Source organism: Drosophila rhopaloa, unplaced genomic scaffold (assembly GCF_018152115.1).
Source record: "Drosophila rhopaloa isolate 14029-0021.01 unplaced genomic scaffold, ASM1815211v1 contig_2, whole genome shotgun sequence".
Lineage (NCBI taxonomy): Eukaryota > Metazoa > Arthropoda > Insecta > Diptera > Drosophilidae > Drosophila > Drosophila rhopaloa.
The window spans coordinates 11,642,830-11,670,600 of NW_025335083.1; the positions used below are offsets into that span (position 1 = coordinate 11,642,830).

At 39.2% G+C, this 27,771-nt stretch overlaps 5 protein-coding genes across 5 annotated transcripts; 4 read left to right on the top strand and 1 right to left on the bottom strand.

The window, feature by feature from the left end:
* The first annotated feature begins 104 nt into the window (after window positions 1-104).
* On the top strand, window positions 105-827 carry LOC108041996 (accessory gland protein Acp29AB-like). The gene has a single exon (XM_017120090.2). It carries the CDS (start codon window positions 105-107, stop codon window positions 825-827), a length of 723 nt encoding a protein of 240 aa, XP_016975579.2.
* Window positions 828-1,466: 639 nt separating this feature from the next.
* On the top strand, window positions 1,467-6,614 carry LOC108041998 (leucine-rich PPR motif-containing protein, mitochondrial). The gene is made up of 5 exons (XM_017120092.2): window positions 1,467-1,693; window positions 2,108-2,633; window positions 2,789-4,097; window positions 4,159-5,889; window positions 5,948-6,614. The coding sequence occupies exons 1-5, from the start codon at window positions 1,554-1,556 to the stop codon at window positions 6,490-6,492; spliced, it is 4,251 nt and encodes a 1,416-aa protein (XP_016975581.2). The 5' UTR covers window positions 1,467-1,553; the 3' UTR covers window positions 6,493-6,614.
* Window positions 6,615-7,978: 1,364 nt separating this feature from the next.
* Window positions 7,979-12,881, top strand: LOC108041997 (pre-mRNA-splicing factor CWC22 homolog). Its single transcript, XM_044459559.1, has 3 exons — window positions 7,979-8,700; window positions 9,273-10,584; window positions 10,649-12,881. The coding sequence occupies exons 1-3, from the start codon at window positions 8,089-8,091 to the stop codon at window positions 12,724-12,726; spliced, it is 4,002 nt and encodes a 1,333-aa protein (XP_044315494.1). The 5' UTR covers window positions 7,979-8,088; the 3' UTR covers window positions 12,727-12,881.
* Window positions 12,882-13,945: 1,064 nt separating this feature from the next.
* LOC108041999 (40S ribosomal protein S26) lies at window positions 13,946-14,686 on the top strand. Its single transcript, XM_017120093.2, has 2 exons — window positions 13,946-14,048; window positions 14,132-14,686. Exon 2 carries the CDS (start codon window positions 14,140-14,142, stop codon window positions 14,482-14,484), a length of 345 nt encoding a protein of 114 aa, XP_016975582.1. The 5' UTR covers window positions 13,946-14,048; window positions 14,132-14,139; the 3' UTR covers window positions 14,485-14,686.
* A 1,687-nt stretch (window positions 14,687-16,373) lies between these two features.
* Window positions 16,374-18,569, bottom strand: LOC108044209 (pyruvate dehydrogenase E1 component subunit alpha, mitochondrial-like). The gene is given in 1 exon segment (XM_044459946.1): window positions 16,374-18,569. A coding segment is annotated over 1 exon segment (1,239 nt). The 5' UTR covers window positions 18,480-18,569; the 3' UTR covers window positions 16,374-17,240.
* Window positions 18,570-27,771: the final 9,202 nt, after the last annotated feature.

Sequence of the window (27,771 nt, forward strand, 5' to 3'; positions counted from 1 at the left end):
TTTTTTGGCGCTTTTTATTTTATCATAAATTTTTGGCAGTGCCAAATGTGAATAAAACATTCAAAATCAGTTCACTACCCACTTTTGCCCTCGGTGGTCGCACCATGTTCCTGTATTCTAAAACTATTTTCTACACATTTGTTGCTTTGGATATATATGGATCGATGGCCCAAGGTAAGGATCCCGTGCAATCCGTGTGTATTCTGGAAAACGCACCAGCTCAATGTGCGACATTCTGCCTTGCCTCTCTGGGATCCCTATATGATGACTTGAATATGCTGACGATTGGCTTTAATGAAACCCAGGAAAGATTGGACAGAGTTGAAAGACAGCAGGCCATTCTGCTGGAATCTTTTAACAAGCTGCTCCTGCCGGATTTCGAGATCAAATCAAAAAGGACGGAAAACCGGGAGGAAACACAGTGCAATGTTAAAACGATAGCCGCGCATAGATTTGAGCTAATTGGCTTAAGATTCTTCTATATCGAGCAAAGTAGATTGAACAAACAAAATTGGACTAATGCGGAAAACACATGTCGCCAAATGGGCGGCCATCTAGCATCCATTAAAAGCGAGGAGGAGTTTACTGTCATCAATTCGAAACTCGATTCCGAATACGCCTATTGGCTGGGTGTCAACGATCTGGCGAAAAAGGGAGATTACGTATCTGTAGCCTCCGGCAAAGGTCCTTTTTTAAAGTGGTCAGCCGGTGAACCCGACGATACAAAGGAGTTTCCACGCTGCATTTCCGTGTTCGAAAGTTACATGTATCTCGACTCATGTGACAGAAACTTTCGATTCATTTGCCAGGCAGATAATGAAGTTTAAATTTATGGAAAAAATATTTTTTATTTTTTCTACGAAACCCGTGAACTTGTTTTAAAAATAAAAATACAATCTGATTAACTTTTTACTATAGTTTTAATTTGTTTATATAGTTTTGCTATTTTGCACAATTACATTATACAAAAATCTATTATTTTAGTATTATTTAATACCTTTAATACCTTTATTAATACAAAAAAACCGTTTATATAAATTTAAATTGCACGAAATATATAATTTTTTATTTAATTTGCAAAAATTGCCAGCCCAACAGTATGCAATGAAATACCTCTGCCTGTGACAACTTTGGGCCCATGGTGTGGTTGTTTTTGGAACCAACATTAATGTAAGTACTAAAATAGCGTCATCTAGAGGGTTTTTAGTAGACTTCAGGTGAGGGCTGTGCGATCACCTTTGGGTTTAACGCAAATATAGGCGCTTTCTGGCCACTTCTCCAAAATTATAAAAATTTTGCGCAGTTCTTTAAATTTGTATTTGAAGTGACATTATCACTTGCTAGCGGGGACTTGCTCCGCCGATAGCGAGTAACGCCACCGCATTATATTTGTTTTGTAGAGGTGGAAGAACATCGATGACCCCCAGCCAAACATCGATATTACAGATGACATCGATGTCATCATCGATGTTTCTCCACCTCTACTCCTCGACTCGTGCGGACGAATTTTAATAATAACTTTAGTTTATTAATTAAAACCGAGCAATCCGGCAATGGCATCCATCCTAAGGACGGGGAAACTGCTGCGTTATTTCGCTGGCCTCACGAGAAACGTGGTCGTGAGCTCCGTGCGCGAAAACGAGACTAGCAACCTGCTGAACAATGCGCCCTGCATGTGCGGACAGTTCCAGAAGTGAGTAAAAACCATACGAAGTGCCGGCATTACGCAATGCATCCGAGTATTTATGTAAATACTGGGGGGTTTAGTCATTTTCCATTGATTGCTACTCGAAAATATGGACACATATCAGATAAATGCAGCGTTATCTTAGCTAACTAATGTCTTACATATTTACATAACCTCATCTGAAAGGAAAACCCCTGGGATCCATATATTAAGTTGGTCCTAGATAAGTGTTTATATAGAAAGTTAAAAAAAAAAACTAATATCTGAAGGTGTTAATTGGAACTTAATTTATGCCCCCGGCAATTGTCTTAGTTACTTTCCAAATGAAAAAATGTCTAATGGGAAAAACATTAAATAGAGGATGGCTAATGACACAATTTGTAACTCCTAAATAATGGTTTTTTTATGATCTCGCTTTAGTGGATTTGCAACAAATGCCGCAGCAAAAGCGGAGCTGAGTCTCGACAAGCAAATTCGCCGACTGGACCAGGATGTCCGGCGCACTGGACGCATTTCCCGGCGGGATCTAGAGGAGGTGCTCGACGAGATTCGCACGCACAGGACGGCCACCAGCTCGCAATCGTTGCTGGTGATCCGCTGCTGCGGCAACCTGGTGCCCGAGGAACTGCCGGAGGTCAGAACTGCGTTGGTACAGGAGATCTGGAAGACCCTTAATGCCCTGAATGTGCCCATGGACATCTCGCATTACAATGCCCTGCTCCGAGTCTACTTGGAGAACGAGCATGGTTTCGCACCCACTGATTTTCTGGCGGAGATCGAGGCCAAGGGTATTGAGCCCAACAGGGTGACCTATCAGCGCTTGATTGCTCGCTATTGCCAGCAAGGAGACATCGAGGGAGCCACCAGGATTCTGGAGTTCATGCGGGCAAAGAGTCTGCCGGTCAATGAGAATGTCTTCAATTCTCTGATCCTGGGACACTCGCAGGTGAGTGGGAGAATAATATGTTGCTACAAAAATCTCTAAAGATGGGAATCAAAATATGTGATAACAAAACACATTTTGAAGCAATTTTAAATCTCTTGAGTTTTCGTTACCCCTTAAAGAATAGACATTGTTTATAGAGATTAATACCTTTTCAGGCCAATGACTTGGAGTCCGCCAAGGGCATCCTGGGAGTGATGAAGCAGGCGGGACTAGAGCCCAGTGCGGACACCTACACGACTCTACTGTGCGCCTTTGCTCGCCATGGAGATCTGGCTGCCCTGAAGGACACCTTAGCCGAATGCGAGCAAAAGGAGATAATCTTGCTGGACAAGGATCTGCTTGATATCGTGTACACTCTCACTGTAAATGGCAATGGAGAACATGTGGATGAGATTCTGGCCAAGCTGCGTCTGTCGCCAGGTTTCAATCAGGATGCAGTGAATGTCATCCTTCGTTTGGTCAACAAGGGATACGAGGATGTGGGTCTGAAGCTCCTGCGAGTGATGCCGCGGACCAGTCGTGTAAACGGCGAACTCGTGGACGTAGGAGCCTTCTTTATCAGGCAGATGGTTAAGGCTAATCGGCCAGTGGAGAAGATCCTATCCATCTGCAAGACCCTGCAAGCTGAAGGTCTTAATCCCAAGGCTTTGACGATTGCCACCGAAGCTGGTCTGACCAATGGAGTGGTTAACAATGCCCTTCCCTTACTGCAAGAGATGAAGAATGCCGGTTTGCCCATCAGACAGCACTACTTTTGGCCTCTGATCTGTTCTGCGGAATCCAATCAAGTTTTGGAAATCGTCCGTCGCATGCAGCAGGAGTTTGCAGTGTTCCCCAACTCCGAAACGGTCAGGGATTATGTGATTCCCAACCTGAAGGAGAAGAACTGGGAGCGTATTGTCACCGCTTTAAGGGATGCTGGAGTTCCCAACTCCACTGCTGTAACCTCGGCTGTGTACTCCGCCTTGGTGACCCACCAAATAGCCGATGCAGCCAAGATTATGGAGCAGAACAGGGCTTACTACGTGCCTTTCTTGTTCAAACAACCTTTAATCCTGGCCCTCAGCCACACCAATGACTTCGCCTCCTTTATCCGCTGTGTCCGCCAAATTCACGAGGGCTTGCAATTCAGACAGGGCAAGGAGGAGGAAGTGGAGCAAGTGGAAGGCGGTGCTGCCGCTCCCACGGAACGCGTCACTCCCGATGTTGTGGGTGCAATCGTCCATGAGGCATTCATTTATTTCCGACGAGATCGTGCGGCTATGCTGGAGAAAATCCTCAAGGGATTGGTCAACCAAGGATTGTCTATTAGCAGTGACAAGGCCACCCAGTTATCTGAACAATTGGGTTCCGAGTTGACTCCAAGGATTTCCGAACTTCTGGGAAAACTGAGCTCCGGTGAACTGGAGCCAGTTGCTCTGCCAAGTAGTGGAAAGAGAAGCTTGGACTCGCTGTCCATTGATGGTGAGTTATATTCCATATTTCTGTTAAGTAAATATTTTCATAGTCTTTTACTTTCTGGCAGAACTCGAACGATTCATAGTAAATGTGGAGAGCAAGGGCGACAATGCCAATAACATCAAAAGACAACTGCTGAATGCCTGCTTCCGTTCCCAGAACCTGGACAAAACCCTTCAGGTCATTGAGAAACTGGAGACGGAAAAATATCAGATCCCCATTGGAATATATGCCCAGCTCATCGATCTCTATACGCATCACAAGAAAAGCTCTGAAGCTTTAGAGGCTTATGGAAAACTGAAGGCTAAAGATGCAAACTTCCAGTTGGATAACTTTAAGGCTGTTCGTCTGGCTGATCTCCTCCTGCAAGAGGAAAATGACGATGCTGCCTTCAAAGTACTAGAGGATAACAAAAAGGATTCTCCTATAGCCGAAAGCGAAGGAAGCTTTAATTATGTGAGCACCGTGTGGAGAATTTTGAATTCTATTGCCGAGGCTGGACAACCGGAAAAGCTGCGAAAATTATTTGATGTTCTGGTGGCCGGCAGTTATGTTGTGCCCACTAATGTGCTTCTGGGCCCACTTATCAAGGTTCACCTAGTAAAGGATGATATTCCCAAGGCCATCGAAGCCTTTGAGGAGATTTGCCAGAAGCATAAATCAACTCCTTGGAAAAATGAGCTTGCCTGTCGTTTGATCCAGAAAGAGGATGCAGCGAATCTGCAGAAATTAACCGATTTGAGTACTGGAATTCACGGTGAAGTTAACAGCCTTTACGACCTGGTTTTCTCCTTTGTGGAGTGCGGTCGTGTTAGGCAGGCCAGGAAGATCCTGGAAACCCCCGGCTTGCGTACCCGTCCGCAGAGAATCAGCAGTGCCTGTGATCGCTACAAGAACGAGGGCTTAGTGCAGCCTCTGGAAGGTCTCATTGAAGCCACAAAGGACCTGGGTCACATCGATAGAAATAAGATTTACTACACACTGCTGCTAAGCTACGACAAATCTGATGAAGCGGAGAAGGCCCTTGGATTATGGACTAAAATGCAGGAAGAGTCTGTGGCACCCAACGATGCTTTCCTCTTGAAATTGGCTGAAATCCTGAGGAGGAATAACATTGATGTGCCTTTTGTGGTGCCCGAAACTCAGAAAGATCATGCCGCTGCAAAGAAAAACAAAGCTAAAGAGCAGGTAAAAAAGGAAACAACTACAGAAACAGTCAAAATCGCAGATCAACCGAAAGAGAAGACTGCAAAGAAGGAACAAACTAAAACAGAAGCGGAAAAGACTACTCCGCCAACCAAAACCGTTTCCCATTTGTCTGGTTTCCGAAAAGCCATCCTGGCCAATGATCCCGATGCAGCCATATCCCACAAACAAAGTTTTATCAGTGGGGAGAAAGTCGGTGCCTTGGACACTTCCCGACTAATTGAACTCCTTGTTCGTGCTGATCGTTTAAGCGAGGCTACCAAATACGTTGAGGAACTCCTGGGCGATAAGCTGCACCCACAGCCCAAGATCTTCAAGTTTTACCTGAACAAAATTGCCGCTGCTGGTGATTTGGAAACGCTTGAGAGGATTGGCAAGCAGCTGAGCGAGGAGCAAAAGCGTCTCATTTCGTTTGACAATCGCTACTGTCATGCTAATATAGTGGCCGGAAAGGCAGAGCAGTTCATCAAGCTCTTAACCACCGAAATTGATGCAGCCAAGACACCTGAGGAGGTGACCAAGTTGGCCGAGAAGTTCCCACGAGGAGGAGCTGTGGGCATTTTGGACAAGCACCCGGAATTGGTGCCGCAATGTAGGTCTTCCATTAGTATCTAAGAAATTCTAAAATTAAAAGTCAATTTGTTTTGCAGACCAATCCCTGGCCGAGAAGTTTGCTGCCCAAAATCAGTTGGGTCCCATGAATGTCCTGTGGATGCATCTCATTTCCAGCGGCCAAGAGGCAGCCTCCAAGGAGATCTGGGATAAGCACCTGTCGAGTGCCCCAAGATTGATGTTCCAGCGCGTTTTGCAGACAGCACGGGAGCAGCAGGACGAGAAACTCGTCTCCGTGGTCATTTCCCAGCTGAAGAACAGTAAAATCTCGGAGGGAGCAATTGGAAATGCCTACTCCTGCCTAATCGACATCCAGACGACGAAGGGAAACTCCGACAAGGCCATGGATGCGCTAGCTAATGCCATTAAGGATGTCTCGCTGGAGAATATCAATAGGACAGCGCTGCTCCGCTTGAAACAGGCGGTAGAGGAGAAGTCCCAGAAGTTCCCCTACACGATTCCCGAGAAGCGAACAAAGGCCGATGACTCCAGCTCCTCGTCATCGTCCTCGTCTTCCAGCGACGATGATGTGTCGCCATCGATACCCGAAACCGTTCCTCCCAAACCGGACAGCAAGGCTTAGTGGCTTTTGGAATAAGTCTCTTTTCTAGTTTAACCTGTCGTGATTAAAGCCTATTTTATAAAGTATTTACTATGGATAAACAATTTGTAAACTAAAATAAATTTAGTTGTTTTGTTGCGAAAGTGCTCAGAGTTATATATTTGTTTTTAAGAAAGTTATGGGCGAGTTTAATGCTAGCAATAACAAGAGAGGAAGCCGCAGTTTATATACCCTTGCAGTTATTACAAACCGACTGAATGAAGCTATGTCGATATTGCGCTGCATTATCGGCATAAATTTGGTAAAGTTATGGACTCTGGAAGTCCAATTTTGATTCACTCTTCTACAAGACATCGGAAAATTAGAAATATCAACATGAAAATGGGTCAAAAATTTGATCAACGTTAAATTGAAAATTTTGAATGTAGATTTTTAGAGAATCGAATCACAAATCTTTAGAGGTATGCCACTTTGGAATCGGCTTAAGTTTGGTAAAGTTATGGACTCTCGAAGTCCAATTTTAAGTCACTCTTTTACAAGACATCGGAAAATTATAAATAACTAACATGAAAATGAGTCAAAAATTTGATCAACGTTAAATTGAAAATTTTGAATGCAGATTTTTAAAGAATCGAATCACAAATCTTTAGAGGTATGCCACTTCGGAATCGGATTAAATATGGTAAAGTTATGGACTCTCAAAGTCCAACTTTAAGTCATTCTTTTACAAGACTTCGGAAAAATAGAAATAACAATATGAAAATGGGTCAAAAATTTGATCAACGTTAAATTGAAAATTTTGAATGCAGATTTTTAGAGAATCGAATCACAAATCTTTAGAGGTATGCCACTTTGGAATCAGCTTAAATTTGGTAAAGTTATGGACTCTCGAAGTCCAATTTTGAGTCACTCTTTTACAAGACATCGGAAAATTAGAAATAACAACATGAAAATGGGTCAAAAATTTGATCAACGTTAAATTGAAAATTTTGAATGCAGATTTTTAGAGAATCGAATCACAAATCATTAGAGGTATGCCACTTTGGAATCGGCTTAAATTTGGTAAAGTTATGGACTCTCGAAGTCCAATTTTGAGTCACTCTTTTACAAGACATCGGAAAATTAGAAATAACAACATGAAAATGGGTCAAAAATTTGATCAACGTTAAATTGAAAATTTTGAATGCAGATTTTTAGAGAATCGAATCACAAATCATTAGAGGTATGCCACTTTGGAATCGGCTTAAGTTTGGTAAAGTTATGGACTCTCGAAGTCCAATTTTAACTCACTCTTTTACAAGACATCGGAAAATTATAAATAACAACATGAAAATGGGTCGAAAAGCTTAAAATTAAGTGAAATTAGTCAAAAATAAATAATATAATATTTATTTTTAAAAAATATTTCCTTTGTTTATTATTTTATTAAAAATACTGAATCCACTTAATAATATATCGAAATTAATATCTTATCGATATTTAAAGGCACACGAGATCTTATCGGCAAGCGAAGGCGTTTGGGATTTCACTCGAGAATCTATCGCCGCGTTGTGTTTTTTGCTCTCCACCAAATTTTCATCGTTGTTTTCCCAACAATTTTCCCGAATTAACCGCGCCATGGGGGAAAGCGATGCCGAGAGCGATTCTAGCAGCAGTTCCAGCAGCAGCGGCACTTCCAGTGGCAGCGACAGCGACGCCAGGAGCGAATCCTCGTCTTCCTCGAGCAGCGGGCGGGAGGAAGAGGAAGCAGCCCAGGCGAAATCCGCCAAAGATGCGAATAAACCTGAAAATAAGGACAACGAGAAGGATGGCGATAGGGAGAAAGGAGCTAAAAAGGATGAGGATCCCACTTCCCAGCGAGAAAATCCAGTGGAAGCCGAGCCCATAAAAAATTCGCATTCTGCTGGCGTGGAAAAGCGGCAAGAAGAAGCAGCAGCTGTCGCAGCGGAAACTGAGAAATTAAATGAACCGGAAAAAGTAGAAAAAGCAGCAATAGAAACACCTGCCCAACGAAACGAAGAAGCAGAAGCCACAGGTGTGACTAAAGAGCTGGAAAAACCGAATTCCCAAGAAGAGCACGCTGTCAAAGAAGGAGAAGAGCAGGGTACAGTAACAGAGCAGCCGGTGACCACCAATGGAAGCGGCAATGAATCGCCAGTGAACACATCTGCCCTTACAGTGGAACCTTCCACAGTGGACAAGCACATCGAGGAGGGCGAAATTATCGATGTAAGTAATATCATTTCAAATCCTGTTTTAAATATTGAGTAGATTTCGGTATCGTTTAAGGGATTCATTTCATCATTATTGAAATTCATATATGTGTGTGTAACCGTAGTTTTTTTGAAAAATGAGAATATTCTTAAAATAATTAAGTCCTTCGAGAAAAAATAGAAATGCTATTGGACGATCTACATTTGTTTTAATCTCTGCGGACAAAAATACTTAAACAATACTGATATCTATGGTAACCAAAGGCTTTTTAGGTTCTTGGAAAAGCGTAAAATTCCAAATTAAAAAAACAACTAATATTTCTATTAACATTTTTTTAAAGAGGTTCTCTTTAATCTCTTTATATTAATCTTTGAAAATTGGTAGAGTATATTGGTTGTAGTTGTTGAAGAGTTGACTTTATATTAGGCTGATACACTCTTCATAATTGAATACAACAATTTTGGTTTCGAAAATGGGATAAAATTTGAGACAAAAGCTGATTTATTATTTTATTTATTATTGATTAGATAAACGTACAGTTTTTTGAAGCTTGTATTAATTTATTATACAATTTATCCCCATTTCAGAAAGACGACGATGATGTGCCACCTGCTAAGGAGAGTGAGAAAACCGTCGCCACCAAGGGTAGTCCATCCAAAGAGACCCTCCGCCATCGAAGCCCTAGCCAGGATGAGAAGCGCAGACGGCCACGATCATCGAGCAGAAGTCCTTCGCCCCGCAGCCGACAGCGTCGTCGCTCGAGGAGCAGAAACAGTAGAACCCGCAGCCGTAGTAATAGTCCCATCCGCCGAAGGTCCAACTCCTTGGAGAGAAGACGACTGGAGCGACAGAGACGTCATGAGGAGCGGGATAAGCGCGATGAGGAAAGGGCTAAGGAGCGAGAAAAGCGCCATCAAAAGCGTGGCGAATCCAGCAGCAGGCGTAGAGATGATTCCAGGGAAAGAAAGAGGTCCTCGGATCGCAAAAGAGATCGATCTACCTCTAGCCCTGGATCCAAGTCCTCCAAAACTGCTCGCAACCCTGAACCAACCAACGCAGATAACGAAACCGTAACCGAGCCCGCTGCCAAAATTACAGAGCGTCAAAGAAAGACTGTAGATGTTTTGACATCCAAGACAGGAGGAGCTTATATTCCACCAGCTAAGCTGCGCTTGATGCAGTCACAGATCACGGATAAAGCCTCCGCTGCCTACCAGAGAATCGCTTGGGAGGCCCTTAAGAAATCCATCCATGGTTACATTAACAAAGTAAATGTAACAAATATAGCTATCATCACCAGGGAGCTTTTAAGAGAAAATATCGTCAGGGGAAGGGGTTTACTCAGCAGGAGTATTATCCAAGCACAGGCAGCTTCGCCCACTTTCACCCATGTCTATGCGGCTCTGGTGAGCATTATAAACTCAAAGTTTCCGAATATAGGAGAGCTCCTCCTCAAACGTCTGGTCATCCAATTTCGTAGAGCGTTCCGCCGTAATGATAAGTTGGTATGCATGTCGGCCACCAGATTCATTGGACACCTGGTCAACCAGCGGGTGGCCCATGAAATTCTGGCCTTAGAGATCCTCACCCTGCTCGTGGAAACACCGACGGATGATTCTGTAGAGGTCGCTATCGCTTTTCTCAAGGAGTGTGGCATGAAACTAACAGAGGTTTCCTCCAAAGGCATTGGAGCCATCTTCGAGATGCTGAGGAACATCCTGCATGAGGGAAAGTTGGACAAGCGAGTGCAGTATATGATCGAAGTGCTGTTCCAGGTTCGAAAAGATGGATTTAAGGATCATCAGGCTGTTGTATCGGAACTGGAACTTGTGGAGGAGGACGATCAGTTTACTCATCTGATGATGCTAGACGAGGCCACCGAAACGGAGGATATACTGAGTAAATAAAACCATGAATATGCGTTTATCCCGTACTCTAATCCCTTTATTTTAATTGTTTCCAGATGTTTTTAAATTTGACGATAACTATGCCGAGAACGAAGACAAATACAAAGGACTAAGTCGCGAGATCTTAGGCAGCGATGATGGCAGTAGTTCAGGGTCAGGTTCCGGATCAGATTCGGATAGCGATTCGGACGGTGAATCCGGATCAGATGCGGAAAACCAAAAGAAAACCGAAGGTGGCGATATCATCGACAACACTGAAACCAATCTGATTGCCCTGCGACGCACAATTTACTTAACGATTAACTCCAGCTTGGATTATGAAGAGTGTGCCCACAAACTGATGAAAATGCAACTGAAACCCGGGCAGGAAATAGAACTGTGCCACATGTTCCTCGATTGCTGTGCCGAACAGAGAACTTATGAGAAATTCTATGGACTACTTGCCCAGCGGTTCTGCAACATCAACAAGATCTATATACCGCCTTTTGAGGAGATCTTTAAGGACACCTATCAAACAACCCACAGATTGGATACAAATCGCTTAAGAAACGTCAGCAAGTTCTTTGCCCACCTACTCTTTACAGACGCCATCAGTTGGGATGTGCTGGAGTGCATCCAACTGAATGAGGATGATACCACGTCATCAAGCAGGATATTCATCAAAATCCTATTCCAGGAGTTGGCTGAGTATATGGGATTGGGCAAACTAAATACAAAGCTAAAGGAAGATGTGTTGGTTGAAAGCCTTGCTGGTTTGTTTCCCAAGGATAATCCTAGGAACACCCGCTTCTCCATTAATTTCTTCACCTCCATTGGCTTGGGTGGACTGACGGATGATTTGAGAAGATTCCTGAAGAATGCCCCTAAGGCTGTGCCCGCAATCAATGCAGAAATCCTGGTCAATTCCGGAGGTAATCCTTTTAGAGATGGCTCTGCTCCCTCGGCAAACTCTAAGATAGCCCCACCTTCGGCCTCCTCCTCGTCATCTTCATCTTCAGACAGCAGCAGCGAAGACTCTAGTGATGAAGACAAATCCAGCTCCGAATCTTCTAGTGATTCCTCAAGTTCCGACTCCAGCTCAGAACCCCAGAAAAAACGAAAGCGCAAGGACAAGAAAAAAAATAAATCAAAAAAGGAAAGTAAGGAGAAGAACAAAAAGGCTAAGAACAAAAAGGCCGAAAAGAAAAAGAAGGCAGAGAAAGATAGGAAAAAGGATAAACTGAAAGCAGAAAAGGAAAGGGAAAAGGAGAAGCAAAGGGAGAGGGAAAAGGAAAAGGAGAGAGAGAAGGAAAATGAGAAAGAGAAAAAACGCGAAAAGGAGAAACAGAAGGCAGCCAAAAAGAAATCAAAGCTCAAGAGAAAACGTCAAGAAAGCTCAAGTTCCAGCAGCAGCGAAGATGGCGAAAAGTCCTCAACCGAATCTTCTTCCTCCAGTTCTTCTAGCGAAGAAAGTGACGCGGAGCCTCAACCGAAGACTAAACGCCAGGATCAGGTTCAAAGAAACAACAGATCCCGAGGTCAACAGCAAGACAGTGATGAATTTAACTTGGAAGGTCCTGTGTCCAGAGAACCGCATCGTTATCAGTCGAATGGAAATGGACAAAGGCGCAGAGATAATTCCTTAGGAAGAGACAGAAACCGGGAGAATTCTTCATACGGCAGAGAAAGAAATCGGGACAATTCTTTCTACGATAGAGAAAGAAACCGAAATAATTCATCAGACAGAGAACGCAAGGTCCAGAACACCAACTCCCATGATAGACAGAGAAAACGAGATAGATCACTTTCCTATGAAAAATCACGCAGAAGAGAGAATTCTTCGCCGCGCGAAAGACGAGCCAAGAGAAACAGTCGTGGTGAAATGGACGACCGACGTGGAGAGCGTTCTTCCAGAGATGAGAGGTCAGATCGTGGGGAAAGGTCAGATCGTGGGGAGAGGTCAGATCGCAATGGTCGTGAAAAGGAACGTGATCGGGGAAAGGAGCGGGAACGTGACAGAGAACGGGATCTCAAAAGCCAACGGGAACGTGAACGACAGCGTGACCGGGAACGCGTTCAATCCCGTGACCGAGACCGATCCCGTGACCGCCCGCATAGGGAGCGCAGTTCACACCGTTCCAAGGGGCGTGGCTAAACTTGGAGACTGTAGGCCGAGACGGAGAAATATTTGTGTTGAATATTTTACTTATACAAGTGTACAAAGAAAACCCCACTAAGCTGATAAAACAAAAATTAATGTACAAAATGCAAATGTCAAAAAATAAATGACACGTGTTTAATTAAACGAGACATCCACAACATTTAAATGTACAGATAAGAAATGGTTTTGGGGGTTTATATTATTTTTTATTGACAGCAGCCACTTAAGTTACACTTATTTAAAACAAATTGTAATATTTTGACATATATTTGTAATAAATTTAACAGCAACCTATAAACATTTATTTTATGAATGTGTACATTTTTAAGAATGCTACATAAGACAGCTTCGACCATAGATAAAATACCTATCTATCTATTAGATGATTACATTCGAGTGACTGCAAATACATTTCATAAAACAAATAAGGTAAAAAAAATACGCTGGAAAATTTAACTATTAATTAGGAAGGTCAAAGAAAGTTGTATTTATAATAAAATATAATTTAATAAGTAATAAACAACCATAAATAAATAATCTATTATTATTATCTAACAAGGCTGCTGTTGTATTTTTCGTTATTAGTCAAAAAGTAGCATGTTAATTAATAACGACCTCTTTACTAAACGAAATTAAATTCAAAATATGTTAACAATGAATAATTGTTTTATTAAATAAAAAGCACACAAATTTGGATTTGTCATTTGTAATATACAGCGGTTTTATTTCAATATTTACTATAATAAAATAGCTTTCCCGCTAAAAAAGCAGAATGACAAGTTGCCAACCACATTGTCTAGTCCGCTAACAAAGCTGCTTTTAATTTAAAATCTGACTTCCATGTATGTAGGCAACTATTTAATTATTAAATTTTGTAATATCCAAAAATGGTATTTCAAAGTGCAAATATTGCTATTATATAATGACTATTTACCAATTTAATTTACCTAAGGGTGAGCCGCTAGAGGCCTAAAGCTCATTTAAAATAGTTGAATTTGTTGAAACAATGAAAATAAAATTGAACTTTTTATTTTATTAAATAATATTGTTCCTTTTAATTTAGTGCTCCGAAATTATTTCCAGCTGTAATATTAGCTTTTTTAGTCAAAGATCACGCTGGAAACAGCTTTACATCGGTGGAAAGCCTGGCCACTCTGATCCGCGTTGCCAACCACACTGTGTTACCCGCTTTGTGATTTTTTAGCCCCATTAATCGAGTTTCGCCGGGTGCGTCCACACTATTTTCTTTCTTTTCGTTTCCCGAAACGTGAACACACGCGGATTTCGCTGGGCGGATTTTGAAATCGATAAATAAGGTAATTATGGCAGCCATCCGCACCGCAAGATGAATTAAAAATGCTAATGGATGTACGATGCACTTGGTTTCGTTGAAAAACAGCCGGCAAGATGACCAAGAAGCGCCGTAACGGAGGACGCAACAAGCACAACCGCGGCCATGTGAAGCCCGTGCGTTGCACCAACTGCGCCCGCTGCGTGCCCAAGGACAAGGCGATCAAGAAGTTCGTCATCCGCAACATCGTGGAGGCTGCCGCCGTCCGTGACATCACCGAGGCCAGCATCTGGGACTCCTACGTCCTGCCCAAGCTCTACGCGAAGCTCCACTACTGCGTGTCCTGCGCAATCCACTCCAAAGTGGTGCGTAACCGTTCCCGCGAGGCTCGCCGCATCCGCACGCCCCCACTGCGCTCCTTCCCCAAGGACATGGCCCGCAACAACCAGAACAGGAAGTAGATATTGTCCACAGCCGAGGAGCACTGGGTGCACCACTGACATCTGTGTATGGAGTCCACCATCTAGCCGGTTTCTTGTATCCGTACACTCGACTCGGATCAAGACAAAGCCAAGATAAGACGACGAAATATAGCATCCAGTTCTTTTTTAATTTCAAATAAACAGCGTGCTTCATTGGGAAACAGCTACTACTTAAAAAATACACCTACAAAATAGACACATTTATTGCCAACCCTTTATGATGAAGATGAAGAAGGTGTTCTTAACGGGATTTGTATTGTAAGTAGACCAAAAAAAGAAATAGATCTTTTCTAGAGGTGAGCGTTACTACCATCTTGCCGGGTTTTGTTTTACACCCCTACTCCCGAAGAAGAACTAGGCTAAGGCAAGATAAGCGGTTTAGAATCGAATCAACGGCGTGCCCCCTTGCCAAAATTTGCTACTTACATTGCAAACCACTACATCTTGTTCATGCCGACTGGAGAAGGAGATTTTCGTGGGATTTATTTTGTAGACCATTGACTGTTATTGATCTTGTCAAGCCGGTAAACGTTGACTTTTGGGGAGCTCCTCTTCTCAATCCGTACCTTCCTTTTAAAAAGGAATTGGAAATCAACAACGACCTGCAAAAAAACAATTATATACACATATACCATTTATTTTAAAAACCGGTTCGAGAATATGACCCGGGAATGGGAGGTAGAGCTAAATGATATGATAACTATATTCTATATGTAGCCCGGTTTTTTTAACATCCGTACTTTTGATAAAAAGCGAAGAAAGATAAGCAGTGGTCTTATTATAAGTGCATTCTACTCATCATTTAACCGCGATTTTTACTAACTACTGATTTAGAATACAACTTGCCAGATCGCGAAAGATTCGGACGGGGCAAAGCACGATAAGCAGCAGAAATTTTAAATAAAAACGTGCTTTATTGTTAGTATAACCGAAATCTCCTCTAACCAAACTCATTAAAAATTTGCATGTACATTTTAACCGAGATTGATTGGAAGTGGTTTATTTGACATATTTCGAATATAGCGATTTTTTCTGTTTAATCTCCTTATCTAATACATTTTAACTTCTTAAAAAAGTCAAAATGATAAAAGTAGTACTCATCCGGTATAGAAGAATTTAGCTGACCAAGAAACTTAACCCCTTGAATTCAAAAGGTATGTCAACATTTTGCATTACTTCAATTAAATAATAATTTTCATAAATCTGTGGTTTTAAGGCAAACGAAAAAACACTTATCCAACTATAATCCCACACGTGCTTATTCATAACTATCTCCGTACATCGACGCTTCTTTCACTTGTTTCCTGTTCGGAGGTGTGTTTAGTCGTGTGTGATATCTCATTTCCGGCTCCCACCTGCTCGAAAGCCCTTTGGAATCCTGAAGAGGTGAATGTAATGTGGACAAGGAGTTGGGCAGGCGAATTTTAATTCAATTTAATTATGGCTTTCTTTAATGGTTTTGGGTTTTCACAGTTCAGCTAAGAATTGTTGGCTTACTTATCAAATTAGAAATTTAATTATCAGACAGTGGCTAATTTAATTATTTTTCGTCTATTTGCTAGCTCATAAGGCAGGTCAAGGGAGAACGCCTTATCGATCAAAATCAAATGCCATTAAACCCTTTACAAATGTAAAAAAAATGTAATTTCATGTAGTAAGCTATTGGTGTTTCCGTGTTCTACCGCAGTGGGGCCACAGAGCCATGTAAAATGTATAATGTAAGTACAACTGGTTGTTTTTAAAATAGGTTAAAAATACATCAAACAATAAGCAGCAAATTAATATTAATATTTTATAAAATGTTGTTGTATAAAATATGTGTTTCATATTAAGAATAATATTTAAGTTAGGTTATGTTTTAAATAACTTAAAATCTTAGAATTTAAATTACATCTGCCCTAATGATTATTTTTATTTTATTTATTTTCGGAAACTAAACCAGACTTTATGGGAAATAACTTTAGATAAAATCTTTTTTGTGAGGATTAATTTAATTGCAATTTTGTTTGTATCTTACTAAATTATTAATAGTTAATATCCTGAACGTATATTTATCAAATCAACATAAAATTATCTTGTTAGCTATTGTTGTGCATTTATTGTTATTAGATGTGCATTTTGTTTAAGATCATCTTAATTTTAGTTTACCCGGCATATTCTTAAATACCCATTTCAATTGTGCGCTGCTAGGGTACATCAATGCATACTGTTTTTTGGCATAAATTACACAGACGTGAGTGCAAAGGCAAATGAGTGCGTGGGTGTGGGCGAGAAGGGGGAAGCCAGGGCCTGCCTCCAATGGGTCACATGCGTGTGTATGTCTGTGTGTACACTTCCTTTTCCTGCTTACCCTTTTTTTCATTTTTTTTCTTGAGCCGTTACAATTTTTTCTTCGCTTTCTGCTGTTTCAGCAGCAGCTCGCAGTCCTGAATTATTGTTTTCGTTTTGCCGGGAAAATAAAAATAAAACGTAGACATAAGCAGCAGCCGTTGATCATTTAGCATAAATTAAATAGAGCACACACAAGTGCTAATGAAAGTTATGATGAGGATGTGCAGGGTTCAAAGTTAAAGACAGTTTTGATTTCTCAAAGATAGAAAATCCAAGAAAGTGTTGAGTTTGGTTCATGAGTCAAACAAAATTTTAATTAAGATTTTTCTTACAAAATGGAAGGGCTTATGTCTATTTATATTATATTAAAATTATTTTAAGATTGTTGTCTTAAACTACGAATTTTAAGATTTAGTGCCAACTCTCGAGTCATCTGTTTGTAGCAATCTTTTATGTTTCAATGGCTGCCCTCTGATACCCCTTAAGTATCCTTCATAATAACCCGAGTAGACATAGCTCCAGAGGTGTGGTAAATTGGGTTCCTCATCACTTTTCGCTGCTTGTGTGGCCTCCTCAATTTCAATTCTCACCAGCTCATCCAGTTCCCTGATTTCATCTAGAGAAACGTTCATAGATTCCATACAAACCTGCTGAAAACTCTTTATGGGATCTCGTTCCAATCGAACTTTTTGAATTTCCTCTCTACTCCTATAACTCGTCCCAGGATCCGACATGGAATGACCAACATACCGATAGGTTTTAAGTTCCAGTATTAAAGGACCTATTTCTTTGGCATGTTGTATGGCAAATGTAGTTGCACTTTTTACTGCCAAAATATCTTGCCCATCTACTTGAATACCTGGTAGTTTATCCCCTCGTTTGTAAAATTCACTGTTGCTGGAGGATCGATCTGAACTTGTACCCATACCATAGTTGTTGTTTTCGCATATGAAAATGATGGGTAGTTTCCAAAGTTGCGCCATGTTAAAGGTCTCGAAAAGTTGCCCCTGATTAGCAGCACTGTCGCCATAGAGAGCTAAAGCTACTGATCCATCTTTCAAATACTTTCCAGCTAGTTTTTGAATTTTCTAAATAAAAATGTGTATTCTAAATCAACATGTATTTAATTTAAATACAAATACGCTACCTGTTAAACGTCCGGTAAGTTCAGCGAGGATACCCTTTGCAGACACACCCATCATGTACGCCCAGCCGTGTATCCGATATCCTGAAATGATTTTATCCTGTTCCCCCATCGCGGCCCGAATTCCCACGGCACAAGCCTCTTGGCCAGTGTACAAATGACAGAATCCGCGTATTAATCGCTCCTTGTAAAGATTCGAGGCTGCCGTTTCCAAACGACGAAGGGCCAGCAGTTGGCGATAGTACCGCAGGGCATCCACTTTATTCAGGGGAACCATCATTTGGGGGCCCTCTGTCAACTGATGGAGTTTAAAATCCTTTTGGAGGCGTATGAATCGCGGTTCATTATTTAGTTCGTTTTGGCCTTGGGTTTCTAGTTTATTGTTGGCGGGAAATTCATCAGTTCCTTTGAGTGGTTGTGGGACTGGCAGATCCGCAGAGGAAGAGTGAGCCCAGCGCAGCAGAAAACGGAGGGAAAATGATAATCTAACCGGGAACATGGCCGTGATTGTTCTTTTGAAAATAATTAACTTGTTTTGAAGTAGAACAAAGTAAAACTAGTAGCATTGTGCCTACTTGTAGTGGAAAAGTAATGAAAGCATGTTCAAAACAAAAATCAAAAAGGTTTCCATTATATAAAGAGTAATTTTTGCAATTCGATGCGTTATGAAAAAAATGATTTTAAAAAAATGTATTTATTTTTAATCTTGCATTAAAAGTATACAATTCAATTTATCTCTTTTTAAGTATTTATAATTGGCTTTAGCTTTATTAGCTATTATTTTTTTTAACCATAAGTTAGCATTGCTTGAATAAATCTTAATTGAAATTGTTTATGTTAGATTATATTATGTTATTTAATTTGATGAACTTATATATTTGTTCATAACAGTTGGAGAAACCTTTTAACCTGAAAGACTTTTTTTTTTCTAAACGATATTTATTAAAATTTTAAACCTACACATGCAGATCCACTTATTCCACATCAATAGTCATGTTCAATAGTCAGGTATTCAATTTCATATATCTCATAGTTGCAAAACCTTTTTGCACTTGCTAGCTTTTCCATTTTCACATTTCCACTCGCAATTGTCTCGCCCTTTCACTTCTAACCCTCAATCGTTCTTTCTGCCTTTCAGACTCCTGCCATATTTTAACTTTAATTTCCGTTTTATTTTTTTTCTCCCGTTTTGAGCCTCCCATTCGTTTGCGCTTCCAATATCCTTTTTATTTTTGTTGTACCTACATATATATATGTTTTTTGCGAGTCCCTAATGCCAGGGCCAGAACAAAACACTTTCACTGCCTCCTCCACCGGTGGTCCTACAATTTTTTTATATCTGCGCTTTCTGTTGTTGGCGACTCGGTGTATCGTAAATAAAAACGTTAAATGTTTTTTTAACGTGCGCCACTTAACACTCGGTACAATTTAAAGGCAATTGGGCACACCAGAGAACAGCAACAGCATCAACAACAGCCACCGACCGAGCAACAATGGCCACAAAAAGTCAAGCAATGCACATACAATATCTCTTTATATATAAATGTGTATGATACATATATGTCTATGTCATGGGATGCTCTTTAAATAATGGCCAAATGGGTATATTTGCTGTAACTGAATCCATGCAACTGGCAAAAAAGGCTCGTAACAACATCACGTTGTTTTATTTTAAAGATACGTTTTTGCATTTTTACATTCGGAAGAGTGTTACATTCTTAAAGTTGATGTACAATGTGTACGAATTTTGCTATCTTCATTTTAATATTACCTATTGTTCATTAGTTATAATTATTTCAAAAATACATTAATAGAAATTTCGTCATACAATCGTTATTACAAATGAATTATTTTTTAAGGTAGCTTAAGCTATGATATAACTATATTTTAATGATTTTAGACCCATGGATATTATTTTATATTTTAATGATTTTAGACCCATGGATATTATTTTATATTTAATAGAATATATACTTGAATACATTTTTTTTGTATGTAGCATCACTGTGTCCAAATTTTTAAATACTTCAAAAATTAATACGTTTCTTCAGTTTTGACATACTTACTTACTTACTTAAAATTTAATTTATAGGGTATTGCAGCTGTTCCTATCTTTTTATTTACTTTCTTTTTTCGTCATTTCGTCTTTTTATTATTATTATTTTGACATTTTGTTAGCTGGCTCGTAATTCAATATAGATTTTTGCCTGCTCCCAACCAACATCCTTTCCAAGCTCAACTTAGACTCGCTCATTTTTTATGTTTCAAACAATAAATTGTCAATTGATTTCTGGTCTCCTATTTATGAGACTGCCATATATTTGTGGACTTTTCATTTCTTTTTCCTCGGTGAAAATGAAAAATTGATGTTTGGAGGAGGGAGTTCTTTCTTTAGCCTTCTACTTACATCTTGTTTCTTGTGTTGCTTGATTCCATTACAAACAAATCGTAAAAAAATCGCAATTCTTTTTATTTATATACAAATAATCAAATGGCGTTGGCTTTTACTTCAATTATGGCAGAGAGGTTGACGGAGGAATATGCTCCTGTGAAAATTAAAAATGTTGTTTTATGTATTTTTGCTGTTGAACAATATCAAAGTGAAACGGGAATGGCGCTTACAGCTTCCTGTGGGGCATATGTAGTACCTATAAATAAATATGATAATACAAAAAATGGATTGTATTGAAAAGGAAATGCATAAACATATACTCGCCCCCATCCATTGTTGAGTGTTTATTTTGTGATTGATAAAAAACGTCGAGCCATTGAAAATGTTTGACTGTTGTTGCTTTTGTAACTTTTTGAGCACTCTATGGGTGTTATTATTTTTATTGCCAATGACAGCTGCGGGTTTTTATGCCCACGCCTCACCTCCGTTTACCCATTCAGTGTTCACTGTACTCCCGTGGCCTTGGGCTCTGTCCGCATTTTCCTTTGACCATGGGAAAAGTAGCATGTGTCCGCTGTAAAGTAGAGCATAAATGAGAAAAAACACGGAAAGCAACATTTATATGCATATGAAAATTAAGCCTTTATTTGTAATTGCGTGGGTGAGAGGAGCAGAATTTTAATCATAGAGAAAACAGGTGAAATTTATGGAAAATTCATATAAAAGCATTTGCTTTAATTTAAGTATGTCTTTAGTAACCATCATTGCAGTTGACTCTAAAATAATAATAATAGCACAATCAAACCATATAAATTTTAAAACTTAAGCTTAAGCCGCTTGTTTTACCCATTTCTTCAGTAGTTTCCAGACCTTTTTGTTTTTCTCCCTTTGATCAATTGCATTTATCGCACTCAACTTCCATATTTGCTTTATTCATTCGCGACTCGGTCAACTGTGAAAGTAAAGAAGAAAAAAATAAACTCATTTGTTGCCCCAATTGCCAAATGGAACCAATTCATTCGGATGGAGAATGAGGGGCGAGAAAATGGGGAAAAATAGTAGGGATCAGGTGAGGTTTTCTCCCTGCGTTTCAATACAATTAAATTTCCACGCTGCTTGATTTTGAACGCTTGACGCATTTTAATTATTTTCAATGAGAATGCTTTATGAAATTCGAGAGGGGCGACCCAATTGCTTAACATTGATGTCCCCTTATGCATTTTCCCTCCCGGTTTTTACCTTCCATTTTCCGCCGTCAAAGTTTTATCCTTGCTGAATCCTTTGGCTGCCTTCCTGTGTGTGTGTGGCAAAACGGAAGTGCAGCAAAGACAGTGGAAGCGAATCGAAAATGAATGTCATTCATTCGGGTCCTGCATTTCGTGCATGCAATTAAGTCGCTGCCACCCACATTTGTATGCAGGCGGAAAATGGGTGGAAAATGGGCACGGGGCGGGGGGCAGGTAGGGCCGGTCAAGTTAATTACAATCTACATTGTTTATCGGTCTCGAAACCTCCAACCATTTCCTTCAACGAATTCCTTGGCCGCTTAAAAGGATTTATAAAACCCATCCTTTTCTTGCGCATCGCTTAATTATACGAACATTTTTTAAATATCTCACTTTTAATTGTTTGAGGTTAATTAATAATTCAGCAAATTCACTGCAGAAGTTTTTCCCAGCTCCTTTATCCCTTGTGTGTGCAGTTTTAATGGACCAGACTTGCTAATGGCCAAGGCTTTTATAGGTTCGTTTATATTTCTCCTCCCGCCGCGCCTTTGTATTGAAGTCTAGTCTGGGGTCAGGACCTGGACATCATCTGCATAATTCTTCATTAACGCGAACTTAATGCGTTTATGGTTAACGCAGACAGCGAAATGATGTTTCATAATTCAATTATCGTGGGGCATGTTCGTTGTTTGGTAAGGGAAAAGCGGGCCGGGGGGCATTGGAAAATTGCTGTGACGGTTCTTAAAGGTGAAAGTGTTTGGGATCGGGAGCGGTGTGTTGAAAAAGTTGTATCTGATTGAGTTACAATGAGGTGAGAGAGCTGAAACTTTTAGTTAGATTGTTCTAACACATTTTCCTATTTGTACGTTTTTTCAAGTATTTAAGAGTTCTTAAAATGCTATTATTTAATATTTTACATAATAAAGGCTTTAAAATATTAATTAAAAGGTATCCCTCCAATATGTGAAAAAATGTAACATATAATAATCACAATATAATAATAACATCTAGAAAACCATCGGCATAAATAAATACAGGTTTATTCGTTTAAAACGTTTTTGATTTTCATTTAAAAGTTTTTTCCTAATTTATGGTATTTTGATTCATCACCAAGTACCTCTTTAATACATTTAATTTTCCATCACTTAAATAACACCCAACCACTTGCTATCTCACTTAACAGGGGAAATCCCCAAATGGCCTGATAAGAATTTCATTTCCTATGCTATTCACACTCATCCAGCGTTTAATCCACATCTCCCTGCCCATAAAAATTGATACGCACAATCAGAAACCCTTTTTCCAGTTGGGACCTTTTCCTGGGGAGGGTCAGCTTTAAGGCCCAACATAAACAAGTTAGTCAAATAAAACATTTTATTTTTAATAAAAAGCCAAACAAACGAAAAAAAAAAACAGAACCATAAAATGGATCAAAGTAAAAATTGGCCGAAAATATTATGCCACAAGCATATGTGTGTGATGAGTGTGTGGGTAAGCTTAACCCAAATTATCCATAGCCCAAGGACTAAACACCGACTTTCACTTACGATTGCGTATACGCAGTGTTGTGTTAGAGAAGGAAAAACAAAAAATACCAAGAATCATGACATGTTTCGGCATGGCCCCGAAATCATTTATTGCTGTCCACTTGCTTTTTTTTTGATATTTTTTCTGTTGTTATTATCTCATGAATGCTAAATGCCCTGAGCGTCTGTGGGGAAAAATATGATGGAGGGACATTACGAGGAAGGCTTTATGCCCCAAGTTATGATTACGCAGAAAGAAATTATTATAGACTTTAAAATTACTTCTTAAGAAGTTATAAATTGTGTTTAATTTAAATAAAAAAATTTAGTCTACTAATTATTGTTAAAAAAATGGAGAAATTATATTCTGTTTTAATATATTTATTTATATTTTATATTTCTTATTCTTATATAGTTTGTAAATTGACAGAGTAAAGTTAAATATAAATAATATTTTATTAATATAAATTTTTTGAAACTTTAGTTCAATCAAGTGTCATAAATTTGCTATAGATTTAAGACCAAACTTTTTATTTAAAACCAAATTATGATTACCAATCGAAATTTTGTATATGATTATCGCAACATTAAACATTCCAGTTAATAAAATTTTGTTTAAAACAAATTATTTAGTTTATTATAATAGATACAGTTTTTTATTTCATGCCCCTTTATATTTTTTCAGAATGTTTAAAAACTTATTCATAATTTTGTTGACAGTGTCAAATTATAAAGTACAATGTACATATGCAAAAGAGTCTGCCTTGATATCTTCTACAATTTATCATACTGCAAAGTGAGTTGTGCGTGTTTCAAGACTCGCTCGCAATGCGTGTGGGGTTTTTCCGGTACGAGATATTATCCCGCATCATTATCATCACCGACATCATCATCGTGATGGCAGCCACTTGGATATCTTGTGGCTTAGCCTGACCCATTATCCCACTTATGCACATTGAAGGCATTCAGTCAGCCAGTCAGTCAGTCGGTTGGTCCTTGCGATTCCTTTGGCTTCACGCTGGGTTTCCCAGTCAGCGCTCGTTTTTGAATAGCGCACGAGTTGAGCGAAGATCCTGTGGAGTCCTGCGTGTACTCACACAGAGAAAAATAACACTAACATGGGACTTATATGGACATAGCAGTTTTGAATTCATGGCATAAAAAGACACATACAAAACAACAGAACCGGAAACGGATTTCAAAAATATAAGATGTATCGCTTAACTTTAAATACTTTAAAATTGTAAGAAAATTTATTAAAAAGAATAGCTCAATATAAAAGAGAATAATTAAAAAAGAGTTAAAATCTTATATCTAAACTAAGATATTTTTTTTAAAATTGCGCTACTTCGGAACCATAAAACCCCAAATTGACTATTAAATATTCACTATGTTTTTCTCTGTGTGTGTGCATGTGTGTAGCCTTTCCGTGTCATTGTAATGGCGGCACATCCGTTGCAAGTAAATGCCATTTGTCGAAATAAATTTCCGTTTTATTTAAATCCACGCACAGTCGGACGCAGGGGTGGGGAAGGGGGCTAGTGGTGGTTAGGGGGATCCCACATGTGGCCAAAATACACGCACACAGGCAGGCAGACAAAACGAGGCTTAAGTGTATATTTTATTATTATTTGGACTGCTTGATGACATTTGTCGTTGTACGGCCAAAGACCGGATGTCCTTCTGTGCGGGATCCATCTCGCTCTAAGCTCCCACCCATTTTCCCTATTTTCTCCACCCTATTTTCCTAACCTTTGCCCCCATCCGGTTCCTCTTTTCACCCCCTCTCTCTCCTTTGTGCGTGTTGGCCTTTGATTGCCGCATTGCGTATGTTCATTTGTATTTTGTATCGTTCTCTATCTAACTATCTATCTATCCATCTGACTCACTCTGTATTTTACCCCCACTTCCTTTTCCATTCCTTCTATGGCGTCTACACTGGAAAAGCTCTTTAATTATATCAGAAATGTTTATTTATTATTCAATTGTGTATTTAAATTTGTGTTTTGCCTGTTAACGAATTTACAATTAGGTGTTAAGTTGTTCTAAAAATCTAAAATCCTTATCTAAAATCCTTATCTTGTTTATAGATATTATATAATCATTTTATTGTATACCTATTAAGTACCGAAGTGTTTCCACATTTTGCAGATATATTTTTACTGTGTACAACAACTGTTGCCTGCGTCCTGGTTAGCTTTTCGTCAGCCGAAATCATTCGGCAGCGTTAAATGTTTGCCTAAAGCCCATAGAGCCCTTTATAGTCGAAGTCCCCAATTTTAAAGCCCCCACTCCAACATTGTTTTATTCATCGTTTGTCATCGGTTATGAGCTATTTGTTTTCTTCCATGTCCATCATTAAATGACTACAAAGCTTATGGTAATTTAGAAATGAAGAATTATAAATAAATTAAAATATTAATTAATTATGTTAAGTAAATACAAATAAATATGATTATGTTTTTAATAATTGAACAGAAAAACATTTTGAATGTGTCAAAATAGTATTAATAAATTGTTAGATTTTAAATTTAGCCATGATAGAATATAATTCAATATAACTACACAACAGATTTATATCTTTAATTATTTACAAAGCCATTTAAATTTACAAATGTAAACAAACATTTTTTATTATCACTATCAATATTTTCCCGTGCTATTGTGAAATTTTAAAGCGTTAAATAAGATCAAATGATATGCGAGCATAATAAATATCATTAAAGACTTGTAATTTAATTGAAAATGTACGTATAGGGTAAACCAAACTTGATTACCCACGCAGGCCCTTTTTCGCTGCCACAATTTCACGGGACTTGTATCCTCGCAACCAAACCCTCTCCTTCGAGCGGAATTTTCCAACTCTATCCCTCCGCCTGATTTTCCGGTCCTCAACATATTCATTTGCATATATGGAAATGACAAAAACATGGCCGAAAAATTGAATTGAACTTGTGTCCGAGCATGTCCCTTGTCCCTGACAATGTCCATGTCAGTCAGTCGGTCACTCGGCGGGTGTCCTTTTCAGTCTGTCCCTTTCTCACCCCAGCAATATGTCGGTTTTGTTTTATGGTCCTGCCTGGAGGTCACCACCACCCCCCCACCCCCTGCATCCGACCTAACACTTTGACTTTATCGATGCTGCTGCCTGATGATGATGATGGAAGCCCGAAAACTGAAACCTGAAACTCGAGACCCTTCCCCCGCACTTAAAATTAAATGCTTCGTTATTATTGTGATATGATGCATGCCCAAAAGTGGGTGGCGAATGTCGAGGGAAAAGCCTTTCTGCAACCCACTAAATTGCGCATGTCAAGCTACATTTGCCTCGAAATTTGTTCGGCCTGTCCCTTTGGAATGTTTCAAATTTTAATGAGCGGTACATTTAATTTTAATGTCTTGCGAACATGTGTTCATTAATGTCTAACGGTGACCTCAACCCAAAAACTTAAATTCCTTCAAAGTTTGCCTTAAGTTTAAGCAAGATTAAGTTCTAATAGATATTATTTTCTGATTTGTTGTGGGTAAGAAATAGGTCCTTTAATGAAACCGTTTTAAATTTAAATTGATATGGTATTATAAAATTTTGAAAATATTTATAAATATAACAAGTTTATGTGGGGGTGTTCCTTATTCAAAATATATTTATGAATACTTTTAGACACCTTTATAAGTTAATTTAAAACTTCTTCGATTTCTTTAGAATTAAAGTTTCTTTAAACGTTTCTTTAAGCTTCGTGCTGAAACATTTCTATTAGATAAAATTCCTTCATTCCTTTTTGGCACACACTTAAAATAATGAGCGCTTAATTTAGCACAAATTCAGCTGCAGAAACTGAAACTTTTTTCTCGGTTGAGGCCAACGCAATCATTACGCTCGATTAGGTCCTCGATTCGTTGGGCTGCCTTTTTCTCTGGCTGAGTTTGGTGATTGATTCGAAATTGGTTGGCGCTGATTTCACACAATCTATCTCAACTTTCTATGAACGTTTAACGTTTGTTGCCCCCGCTGCCCGCCAAATCACTTTGTTGGAAAATAATTACGAAAAAGGCAGTGGCTTCGGTGGGATTAAAAATAGGCAATGTTTAATTGGGCGTATTTGATTTGCGGCCTTGATTGTCATAAAAAGCAACGCAACAATCATGTGTGTGATGTGGGGATAACAATTGTCGATTAAATAATGGAACGGTTATGTGAGTGATAAAAAAGGTTAAAGGTGACTTAAGATTTATGATATATGTTCATGAATTTGCACCTACTAAAATTCCATCATCTTCCACATAATTTTAAAAGTTGATAATAAAGAGAATATTAAGCTTTTTAAAAGAATTTTAATAAAAGTATGTTATCGATTTCAAATTAACTCTGCTGTCATACAATCCCTTGTTTGCAGCAATAGCTGATTAAACGTCTTTAAAATAAAAGCAAAACTAATTTTAATACAAATTTTCAAGAAAATGTTTTTTTTTTCGCATTTGTCTAACGCTGATATTGATACTGGAAATTCCTTGAACTTGTAGAAGGTAATTAAAATTCTGCATGAGGTCATTAGTCAAGACAAACCTTATTAAACCTTATTAAAACGTGCAAGACAAACTTTATCAATTGTTCCTTTTAATAACATATTAAAATTGCAGTTTTAGTCT

What these genes read in the sequence shown, in the direction of transcription:
- LOC108041997 (XM_044459559.1), top strand. Translation starts at nt 8,089, where the DNA reads ATGGGGGAAAGCGATGCCGAGAGCGATTCTAGCAGCAGTTCCAGCAGC. An exon ending in AGGAGGGCGAAATTATCGAT is followed by an intron (nt 8,701 to 9,272) that starts GTAAGTAATATC and finishes TCCCCATTTCAG; the next exon opens with AAAGACGACGATGATGTGCC. An exon ending in CGAAACGGAGGATATACTGA is followed by an intron (nt 10,585 to 10,648) that starts GTAAATAAAACC and finishes AATTGTTTCCAG; the next exon opens with ATGTTTTTAAATTTGACGAT.
- LOC108041999 (XM_017120093.2), top strand. Translation starts at nt 14,140, where the DNA reads ATGACCAAGAAGCGCCGTAACGGAGGACGCAACAAGCACAACCGCGGC.
- LOC108041998 (XM_017120092.2), top strand. Translation starts at nt 1,554, where the DNA reads ATGGCATCCATCCTAAGGACGGGGAAACTGCTGCGTTATTTCGCTGGC. An exon ending in ATGTGCGGACAGTTCCAGAA is followed by an intron (nt 1,694 to 2,107) that starts GTGAGTAAAAAC and finishes ATCTCGCTTTAG; the next exon opens with TGGATTTGCAACAAATGCCG. An exon ending in GGACTCGCTGTCCATTGATG is followed by an intron (nt 4,098 to 4,158) that starts GTGAGTTATATT and finishes ACTTTCTGGCAG; the next exon opens with AACTCGAACGATTCATAGTA.
- LOC108041996 (XM_017120090.2), top strand. Translation starts at nt 105, where the DNA reads ATGTTCCTGTATTCTAAAACTATTTTCTACACATTTGTTGCTTTGGAT.